General features: G+C 44.8%; 1 protein-coding gene across 2 annotated transcripts; it reads left to right on the top strand.

Annotated features, from left to right (window-relative positions):
* Window positions 1–266: 266 nt before the first annotated feature.
* si:dkey-81j8.6 (serine/threonine-protein kinase 10) lies at window positions 267–11053 on the top strand. 2 transcript variants are annotated; one of them, XM_035797318.2, is made up of 17 exons: window positions 267–629; window positions 1388–1552; window positions 1864–1912; window positions 2195–2344; window positions 2599–2671; window positions 2812–3006; window positions 3215–3383; window positions 4200–6260; window positions 6548–6678; window positions 6881–7004; window positions 7807–7986; window positions 8106–8235; window positions 8451–8575; window positions 8820–9005; window positions 9192–9317; window positions 9498–9611; window positions 10525–11053. In XM_035797318.2, the coding sequence occupies exons 1-17, from the start codon at window positions 480–482 to the stop codon at window positions 10648–10650; spliced, it is 4254 nt and encodes a 1417-aa protein (XP_035653211.1). In that variant the 5' UTR covers window positions 267–479; the 3' UTR covers window positions 10651–11053. The 2 variants fall into 2 exon arrangements, with proteins under 2 accessions (XP_035653211.1, XP_035653212.1); XM_035797319.2 differs by lacking the exon at window positions 267–629 and having other exon boundaries at window positions 1441–1548.
* Window positions 11054–11075: the final 22 nt, after the last annotated feature.

Here is an 11075-nt window from a genome sequence, read left to right as displayed (position 1 = left end):
TTAAATATTGATGTATCGTTTGTACATTTCATTATTAAACATGTAGTTATTTGTTATATTTGACTGTAAAGCACAACAGTACTACTTATTTCTCTGAGTGAGGCAGATATATATCTCTCAATACACAAAAGATAAACAGGGCATAGGCCTACCCCCAAAAATCTCTTTCACTGCATGCTTTTTCTTTTTCTCTCTTTTTCTGTGTAGGATGTGGTTAGCACAGTCACTTCCTGCGTCTCTTCTGAGAGGTTTCAGAGACAAGGAGGTGTGCAGGCGAGTCAAAGACCTTTCACATTGGGTCTCCACCCACAGTGGAACTTGATGTTTGGTTCTGACTGTCCTTACTATCTTGGGCGGACGTTGTATATAAGAAACGGGTGGTGTTGGCTTTGTTTCTGTGGGCTGCTGTCCACTGTAGCGCTGTAAACTGAGGAGATCCTTGTAGAGTAAGGAGGACAGGGCAAGGTGGGGTGAGGGACATGGCATCCCTTCTGATGCGTATCTTTCGTTTGGGCCCAGAGAAGAAGAGGGTGAAGCATTATGAGAACCTCCGGAGAGACGTGGACCCTCGAGAGACCTGGGACACCCAGGGGGAGCTGGGAGACGGGGCCTTTGGGAAGGTCTACAAGGTACCAGCAGGCTGGGGCCCAATACTTAACTTATTTTAACTTCTGGTCTGGTCTTGTCTCCTTTCCATTCCTCTCCAAACCAAATCCATAAAAATATTACATTTAAGATGAAAATTCTATCATCTCTGATGGGATGGAGAGTAACTAACTCTGGTTTTAATTCAATATGGAAATGATGGAGTGAAATGTCTCAGTGCAAAACAAGAGCAGCCAACCGTGTTACCAAACTTTGAAGTGCTTTTGATTTAAAGCTGTGTTGTGTATCTTCTCGATGGTAGGCAGAGCATAGCATGCGTCATGAGGCCATACTGTGGTTTGTCGTTTTCCTGTCAACCCATACAGGCTGAAATATAACTTCCTGTCTTGACGTATAACCCACACGCATCTGCTCTTCTGTTTTTGCAGAAACACCTTGACTGTTGTTGCACTTAGCTGACTGATTTCCAACTTTAATGTGATGGTTTTATTATTCATGTGTAAATTGTAAATGTAGAATACTGTATTATTATTGAATCCAAGATGCAAAGAACTAGGGCCACCTAGATTAGAGTGAAGTCATGTGTATCTCTCTCACTGGTATATGAGTTCAAGGTATTGTTTGTGATTGTTTGTGATTTTTAACTGTCTTTTTTCATACAAAGCATTTTGATGCAAAGCCTGCGAGAAGATGATAAATAACATAATAATATATAGACTAAAGCCAGTATAATGTAGATGGAACCGTAGAGACCATAGTGTATTCCTCTGTCTGTATTCAGGCCCAGCACCACACCACTGGGGCCCTGACTGCTGCTAAAGTGATGGAGGTACGCAACGAGGAGCAGCTTGACGACTATATCACCGAGATCGACATCCTGGCAGCCTGCCGCCATAACAACATCCTTGGGTTGTTGGACGCCATCTTCTTTGAGGGTTGGCTGTGGGTGAGGTCTTTTTCAGCTGTTTGACTCCATTGCTAGGTGTCAATATTAATACACTGGGTCAGGACTTTTTGGAGGGGTTTCAGTGAACTATGTGAAATCTGTGAAATCTGTCATTCTGCCCCTGAAGAAGGCAACCCACTGTTTCTAGGCCGTCATTGTGAATAATAATTTGTTCTTAACTGACTTGCCTAGTTAAATAAAGGTTAATTAAGTAAAAAATACACACAAAAACTATCCATTATATATATATATATACAGTTAAGGCTTTTGATGATTGATTGTTGAAGATTCTATCCCTTTCTGTCCCATAGATCCTGGTTGAGTTCTGCCCAGGGGGGGCCTTGGATGACATCATGTTAGGTGGGAGCCAAAGCGTCATGCCCTCCTTGGTTTCCATTTCTTTTGTTTTTCCTCCTCTGGGAAGCCCCTGCTTGTCCTTATATGTTATTGTGTTTGTGTATATGTGTGTGTGTGTGTGTGTGTGTGTGTGTGTGTGTGTGTGTGTGTGTGTGTGTGTGTGTGTGTGTGTGTGTGTGTGTGTGTGTGTGTGTGTGTGTGTGTGTGTGTGTGTGTGTGTGTGTGTGTGTGTGTGTGTGTGTGTGTGTGTGTGTGTGTGTGTGTGTGTGTGTGTGAACCCCCAAGAGCTGGAGCGGGGCCTGTCTGAGCAGCAGATCAGTGAGGTATGCTGTCAGACCCTGCAGGCTCTGTGCTACCTCCACCAGCACCACATCATCCATAGAGACCTGAAGGCAGGCAACATCCTCCTCACCATGGAGGGACACGTCAAACTGGGTACAAAACTGCACAGCACACTCCTACAACTACTGGATTATAATCTCTCTCTCTCTCTTTGTCTCTCTTTGTCCGTCTTTTCTCTCTGTCTCTGTTCGATTCTCTCTCCCGGATTTTCCATCCATCCGTCCGTTTACCTGTCTACCTGACTGTGTGTCTGTCTAAATGTAGTTTATAAGTCTATCCTAGTGTCTCTCTTATAGTGTATCAGTGCCTCTCATTGAGTCCTCTCAAAGCCCTGTTTCAATCCCCAGCCGACTTCGGAGTGTCTGCCAAAAACATACACACCCTCCAGAAAAGAGCCACTTTCATTGGAACCCCTTACTGGTTTGTCTTACTCCTATCATTTCTGTATATGTTTAAATGTTGTTAGCATGCAGCCACATTCCCATGTGCATTCTTTTTCAACAACCCCAATGTCTAAATTTGTCCATCTGTCCCTCTGTCTGCCCGTCCATCTATCCCAGGATGGCTCCAGAGGTGATCCAGTGTGAGACCTCCAAGGAGAACCCGTATGGCCCCAAGGCGGACGTCTGGTCCCTGGGCGTGACGCTGATCGAGGCTGCAGAGATGGAGCCCCCTCACCACTCACTCAACCCTATGAGGGTCCTGCTCAAGATCACCAAGTCCCCCCCACCCACCCTCAGCAACCCACGCCTCTGGTTAGTCAGGGACAGTTAGTCATACATGGAGATGTCTCTATTTTTATGAATCAGTGGTGGCTGGTGGCACCTTAAATGGGGAGGGCCAGCTCATAGTATCAAACACATGGAAAACATATTTTCCCATAGGGAATAGGGTGCCATTTGGGATGCGTCACCTGAAACCTATACCCATCCCTGTGGCCCTGCACTGTGTTCCCACTTTCAGGTCCTCCCATTTCCAGGACTTCCTGCGGAGAGCGCTGCAGAAGAACCCTGAGGCCCGGTGGGGAGCCCAGCAGCTCCTGGCACACCCCTTCCCCTGCGCTGGACGGGATGGTCGAGCCCTGAAGGAACTCATCGCCGAGGCCAAGGCAGAGGTGATGGAGGAGACAGCGGTAAGAGATGGGGGATTCTTCCAAAATGGCACCCTATTCCCCATATAGTTCACTACTTTTGATCAGGGCCCATAGGCTTTGGTCAAAAGTAATGCACTATATAGGGAACAGAGCTCGCCAACTTGTAGTCCTAAAAAATAGAAATGAGTTACCTTTGGTTCGTTCAGCCATTCCCATGGGGGAAATTCATGGGGAAAGAATGGGGTTTTGGGATAAACGTTGAAAATATGGTCTGTGGTAAAAACAGGCTTAGGAGATCGTATACGTTTTGTTCTATGTAATAATAGAAGTTAGTTAACATGACCTTTATGAATTATGAAGCCTTTATGTGCTTGTTTTGATTACATAAATGCTTCAAAATTCACAAAAAGTGATGAAGATTATCTCATAGAACAAAACGTATAAGATCTCCTATGCCTGTTTTTACCAGACCTTATTTTCGGCATTTGTCCATAACCCCTCCAAAACCCCCATTCATTTCCCCATAGGCTTAGGTCAACGAGCCATGGTGGAGTACAGAAAGACGGCATTACTATTGCTCTCCATAGAGTGCCATTTGGGATGCAGAGGGAGTGATGCCTTTCTAATAGAGATCTGCTTCGATCTAAAACGTGTTGGGAAAGTTTCTTTATTTCTGCTTCTATACAGTATACTGTAGGTGGAAGTTCATACATCAACTTTCCAACATTTTGTCATTTGAGTGTTTTTTTTGTCTTCAAGTAGATAGGACAGAAAATAGATGCAATTGAAATTGCCTCCTAAAGTCTGTCTTAAATGAACAACAATGGTAACACATCCTATTATTTTCTCTGCCAGTCCCTGATCGACCATGGGGGCTCTCTAGACGAGGACACGATTGTGGGGTCGGATGGAGGGACTGCCCAGTCTGAGAAGGGGCAGGAAGAAGAGACAATGCAGGTACCAGAGAAACCTCAGGAGGGCCCATCTATCATACAGGCTGGTATGAGTCCACCACCACCTCCACCCAACCCTGACCCAGTCTCTTCCTCCACCCCAGTGAAAGATGGGGGCACCGCTGGGACCAGGGTGGAGACTCCCAACACGGACAGGGCCAGAAAGTTGGCCAGGCGTCTGTCGGTCTGGGAGCCAGGGACCTTTCTCTCCTTTCTGACCACCGGGTCTCGGCGCTGCAAGTCCGGTCTCTGGGGAGACACACCCTCAATTCCAGCCAATCAGACCCAACAGAACAAGGAGGACAGTCCCACTGGCCAATCAGAAGAGCAGGAAGTGACACATCCAGCAGGAGAGAGAGATGCAGGGGATGCAGAGAAGGATCTGTGTGAGAATGTTGGGAGGGGCAGCTTGGAGGGAGGGATCACTCAACCCATCCCTGAAACAAATGACACAGGAGATGATGCAGAAGAAAAGGTTGAGGGGCAGAAAAAAGAGAAGGATGAAATTTCAAATGACTGTGAGGCCCAAGACCTTGACCTGGAAGTGGTTTCTTCTTCTGAACAGGAAATAGTAGGCATCCACACTGATATGAACCAAAACAGTACCAATGACTCTGTTGGTGATGCACTTGACTCAGACAATAAAAAACCAATTACTGAGGCTCAATGTTCAGTTAAGGAAATTGGTATCCTTAAATCAGAAACAAATAATGATACTAAGCATAGGGTAGAAGAAGCTCCTCGCCAGTTAGTGCACAAACAAAGTCCACTGGTTAGAGCCTTGTCTTTGGAAATGCCCCGCCCATCCACAAAAGAGAGAGGAGAAACCCAGCACTCACTGCTAGACTTTCTGGATCTCTCCACTCATAACCACTTCAAGCTGGCAACCAGTGGGAAGGCTGAGGAAGAGACAAAACAGAGCAAAGACGAGATGACGGAAGGGACCAAGGAGGAAATACAAAAGGAGAGGGGAGAGGAGGAGCAGGAGCAGGACAAGGATGAGAAGATTTTAGAAGAGAATGAACTACATGCTAAGAGAGATGAAGAGGCAGAGCACGAGGGGAGTATGGTAGAAGAAAGGGATAAGATGCAGATAAATAAAGAAGGAATACAAGACAAGACATATGTAGAAGAAGAACAGGAGGTCAAGGTGGAGTTAAAGAGAAGCAAGCGAGAGACAAGCAACTGTTCAGACATTGAGAAAACTCCAGACAAAGGAATGGACTTAAAAGAACATGAAGCAAGTCCTGAAATGGAGGACGGAGAATCTAAGAGTGATATTGAAGAGACTGTACAATCAGAACAAACAGGAGAAATACAGACTGAAACAGAGAAGCAAAGAAGTGAATCAACAATGGAAGTTGAGACCAGTGAAAAGGAGAAGAGTTTGAGGGCAGACACAGAAGATAAAATCCTTGATATCAAAGTGACTGAATGTGAAAATGTAGAGAGAGCAGAGGACAGAACAGTGGGAAAAGATGAACAGAGTAAAGAGGAGGACCTGGGATTAGAAAGTGATGACATTGTGATTATCCAAGCACAAGAATCCAATATGATCATAAAGCAGGAACTGAAAGAAGAGAGAAACAAACAAGAAGACAGTAAGGGAGAAGAGAAGATGACTGACCCCCCAACTGGAGAACCTATGATGAGGGTAAACTTGACCTTGGAGTCAAATAGTGGGAGGGAGGAAGGAGGGAAAGAGGAAAGAGGGAAGAAGCTGGAGGAAGGAGGTAAGGAGGAGGACGCAGGTCAGACCCAATTAAACATATTGACCGAACAGAGCTCAACTAGATCTCAGGGAACAGCTACAGACACAGTACACCTGAACTCAGCATCAAATGGAAACTGGCACCAAGTGACAGACAATAAACCCAAGATGTCTGCCATTGATGACCAAGCTGACATGACAAAGAAAGACAACTCAACAATGACAGTCTCAACCATGTCAAGACCTGTAGAGGTGAGTGATAGTGATCAGGGCAGGCTGGCACCCATTGGTTCCCCAAGTGAATATAATACAGAACATAAGGGTACAATTTATTAAGGTTAAAGAGACATTCCACTCCAAAATCAAAGTTTCTCAGGTGTAGTCCACTTTTGAGTTCTAAAAACATCTGACAAAAGTAGATTTTAGAGTGTAATTTCCCTTTAAGAGAGGTAATAAGAGGTTGTGCGCTTCCCTAGATAGATTACACCAACTAAACAGAAGGACTTTGTGACTGTAATATTTTCTTTGTTGTATTCCAGGAGTTGATCCATAACAGGAAGACGGTCAAAAGGACCCGGAAGTTCATGGTGGATGGCCGAGAGGTCAGCGTCACCACGTCAAAGGTCCTGAAAGAGACCGATGGGAAAGAGCGGCGCATGCGGTCTGCCAGGTAAACTTTTCCCTCTGGAAACAAGGCTTGGGCTCCTATGAAAAAATAACTAGATTAAGGATAGACTCATAATTTCAAATACATCTTGGATGGGAGACTTAAACACATTCATATTCAATGCATTCACTTCATTAGTATGTTCAATCTCCCGTGTGTGTGTGTCCGTGTGTGTCCGTGTGGGTGTGTGTACCTGACTATGCAGGCGCCAGGAGCTGCAGGCTTTAAAGCTCCTTCAGAGGGAGGAGCAGAGAGAGTACTCCCAGATGGAGCAGCGGCTGCAGCAACAGAGAGAGATGATGTTCCGACAGATCGCCCAGGAGATGACAGTGAGTAGTGGGACCCAGAGTCCCGTTTGCGGAATATTTAGATAAAGCCTGGAATAAAATAAAAAGGGCTACCTGTAATTTAATTATAATATAATATTTAGCTTCTATATAGCAAATGACACGTACTGTATGTATATACTGTAAATTGTGTGTAAGCCTGTCTCCCACTTGAATCTTCTGTGCAGACTGGGTTCAAATTCCTTCTGTTTAAATGTTTGTATTTATTTATCTGTATATGTATGTATGTATGTATGTATGTATGTATGTATGTATGTATGTATGTATGTATGTATGTATGTATGTATGTATGTATGTATGTATGTATGTATTATGTATGTATGTACAGTATGTACAGTATGTACAGTATGTATATGTTTACTGCTCTAGGGATATAGTTATTTTTTGGATAACATTATTTACTATTATGTATTCTTTTTTTTCTTTTTAAATTTCACTCTTTATACGATTCGCACTGCAAAGAACACTGGAAGAATTATCACTGAATTATCACAGCGAATTATTGTAATGTTTGTGTAAGTGTCAATTAATCCCATAAGGGATGGGTTGCCAACTGGCGATATGACATGAAAACATATTTTAATTCATATAAGCTACATTCTGTTATTACACCATTGTGACTTCCAAAAACACAATTCTTTTCAGGTTTTAAGGTATAGGATTTGAATTTAACAGCCTGAACAACTCATTTTCAATATTGAGTGATTGCATGAGATTTGTGGCAATCTTTCCCCCCGTCTTACAAACTCCAGCGAATTTGGTGTGTTTTGTGTGCATTGTGCAGAGCAAGAAGCAGTATTACGACGGTGAGCTGGAGCGGGTAGAAAAGCAGTATGTTCAGCAGAGCAGCCGCATGGAGACAGAGCACACAGCCAGGCTCAGAGAGGACGCACGCAGACTCAAGAGCCAGCAGGAGCGAGAGCTGAACCGCAAGGCTGCTGTACTGAAGGCTCAACCCAGAGAAGTACACCGATTCACACGCAAACACACGCACGCACAACATGCACGCACGCACACATATACACACCAACACACACACAGAGAGCCCTTGGTATATCTTGTTTCCTCTTGTGTTCAACCCAGGAGGCGCGTTACTTGCAGAAGCAGCAGCAGGAGCTCAATGAGACGCTCCAGAAAGGAGTCCAGGAACACAAGAGGAAGGTGGCCTCTATGGAGTGGGATATCACTGTCAAGACCCAGCAGCTTAAGAGAGGTACACACATGCACGCACACGATCATCACACACTCACGTACGCATGCACCTACGCACTCACAAATTGGTTACGATTATGGGCTGCTTTATGAAAATGGTTAGGCCCAAATTACAGACCGACAGGAAATTAAACATTGACCACAACGGTGACATTGACTGTGTTTGCGCCTATAGAAACTTTGATTTATTCACATATATGGGCTCCTTGCCTGCAGCCCGGGAATCAGTCATTTGGGAGATGGAGCAACGTCATCTGCAGGAGAAGTACCACCTCTTCAAGCAGCAGGTGAAGGAGCAGTATTCACTGCAAAGACAACAGCTTACCAAGAGGCACAGCAAAGTGAGTTGGAATGCTCTCACTAAGAACCCTAACCCCCCAAACTTGCATACTCAAATGCACACACAGAGACACACACGCACGCACGCACGCACGCACGCACGCACGCACGCACGCACACACACACACACACACACACACACACACACACACACACACACACACACACACACACACACACACACACACACACACACACACACACACACACCATGACCATGATCCCCTCTCCCCTGTCCTTTCCCAGGATACAGACAGGGCGTCCCAGTTCCATCGGGCATTGCTGGATGAGCAGAGGGCCCAACAGGCCCAGGAGAGGACCCAGCTCCAGCGAGCCCAGCGCACCGAGGCCAAGGCCAGGCTGGCCCACTTCAAGCAAGAGTTGAAGACACTGGGCCTGAGTGGGCAAGAGCACAGGCAGCGCCTCACACTGGTTAGTACAGAGACTTGTATGGCTTCTCAGTTCCCAAATAGTTAACATTCTTTTCTGTGCTCAATTGGCCACTAGTAATTGTTTGTTTGGCAATCATCTTTGTCTCCGTCTCTGTCTCTTTTTCTCTCCCTCTCTCACAATTTATATTTCTTTCTCTCTCTCTCCATCTCTCTCTCTGTATGTCAGTTTATGTCGGAGGAGGAGGGCATTCAGCGAGCTGAGAGACAGAGTTTGCAGCAGGTCCATGAGGGCCAGCTAAGGGAGGTGCAGGAGCAGTGTGACGGCAACATGACTGAACTCCAGGAGCTGCAGGTACACTACACTACACACCATGTGCTAGCAAGCTCGCTGGGTTGTAGATATTCATATTATATCTACTATAAACTGGTATACTCCATAATAGATTGTTTTCATATAATCAAATAAGCATAATTGGTTATATAAAAACATTTTAAAAACATTTATGCATGTGTGCTTGTGTGTGTGTTTCAGAATGAGAAACTGCAGCTGTTAGTTGATATGGAGAAGAAGAAGATTCGGAGACTGGAGGATGAACACACTCTAGAGCTGAACGAGTGGAAAGACAAGCTGGCCTGCAGGAAAGAGGTATGGGAGACAGAGAAAGAAGAGAGTTTGTTGTGGGAATAGTGTGTTGAATGACAAAGCAAGTAAGGAGATAGGAGACCGTGAGTGGATATTGTTCAATGTTCAGCTGCCATATCCATTAGCCATGCACACCATGGTAACAGATTAATGATGAGAGGCAGTATTTATTTTATTTTCTATTTTATTGTTATACTTTTTACCCATTTTTCTCCTAATTTTGAGAGGCGAAGGTTGAGAGCCATGCATCCTCCGAAACATGACCCGCCAAGCTGCGCTGCTTCTTGACACAGTGCTCGCTTAAGCCAGCTGCACCAATGTGCCGGAGGAAACAACGTAAAGCTGGTAACCAAAGCCAGCGTGCATGCGCCCGGCCACCACAAGGAGTCTCTAGAGCGTGATAGGACATTACAGCCGGCCAAACCCTCCCCTAACCCGGACAACACTGGGCCAATTGTGCGCTGCCTCATCGCAGCCGTGCCTTAGACCGCTGTGTCACTCAGGAGGCAACAAGGCAGTATTTTAAATCTGAAAACATGCTCCCGTTGCACTTGTTGTCCTTGGAGATCTGAAAAGGTTCATTAAGGTCAGGTATGGCTCCAAGGAGAAATGTTGTCATATTCATTAGACATGCATACACTTCTAACAGCTTGCTGTTTGAAGGGACTTCAGGGCTACACTTTGAATCCCAAAACATGTTCCTTTGCACTTGTTGACTTGACCTCGATGACCTGAACGTTTCAATGAGGGTATATAGTCTGTTTGTCCATCCGTGTTTGAACGTGTTTATGCCTGAGTGTGCAGGCATAGTCTGGTATAGTGTGTGTGTCTGTGTATCTATCTGTGTCTATGTGTCTGTCTATCCATCTGTTGTCCTTCCATCTGTCTGTGTTTGAATATGTTTCTGTGTGTGCAGGTGTTGGAGGAAGACCTGGCTCGCCGGAGGAGAGAGAAGGAGGGAGCGAAGAGACGGGGGAGTGAACCTGAGTCCCGGTTTGCACCTCGACGCTCACGATTCTTCTCAAGCCTCAACTTCTCTTAACTGACCACGACCAAAAGAGAAAACAATCCTGAAAAATCTAACTGCGTTTTATATCAGACACACACTCTTACAGGGAACTCACATACGTGTATATAAACAACATACTATTATTTTACTCTGACAGTGCCTGACATTTTTTAAAGGACCTAAACTCATTATACAGAGGAGTGAGTATAAGAGGAATTACTGACAATATTTTTTATTCTTGTCAAATATTGTATATGCCTCTCTTGCAAGAGAATAGAGGACATGTTTGTAAATATTTCAATAGTTGACCACTGAAGGATGTGTAGCAAGCTACTTTAGTATGTGTTCTTTCAAACACTGTTGTGGGGCAGACATTTTCCTTATATTATTTTGAACCTAATGTTTGCAATAAATTACAAATGTTGGTCATCATCTATTGCTGAGTATCCTGTGATTGT

Source organism: Oncorhynchus keta, chromosome 21, assembly GCF_023373465.1.
Source record: "Oncorhynchus keta strain PuntledgeMale-10-30-2019 chromosome 21, Oket_V2, whole genome shotgun sequence".
Classification (NCBI taxonomy): domain Eukaryota; kingdom Metazoa; phylum Chordata; class Actinopteri; order Salmoniformes; family Salmonidae; genus Oncorhynchus; species Oncorhynchus keta.
The sequence above is the reverse complement of the archived record's forward strand: the minus strand, read 5'-3'. Positions and strand labels throughout refer to the sequence as shown.

Excerpts from the sequence above, each read along its gene's own strand:
- si:dkey-81j8.6 (XM_035797318.2), top strand. The coding sequence starts at position 480 with ATGGCATCCCTTCTGATGCGTATCTTTCGTTTGGGCCCAGAGAAGAAG. Across the intron at positions 2,672-2,811 it reads TTCATTGGAACCCCTTACTG|GATGGCTCCAGAGGTGATCC; the intron begins GTTTGTCTTACT and ends CATCTATCCCAG. Across the intron at positions 8,236-8,450 it reads GACCCAGCAGCTTAAGAGAG|CCCGGGAATCAGTCATTTGG; the intron begins GTACACACATGC and ends CCTTGCCTGCAG.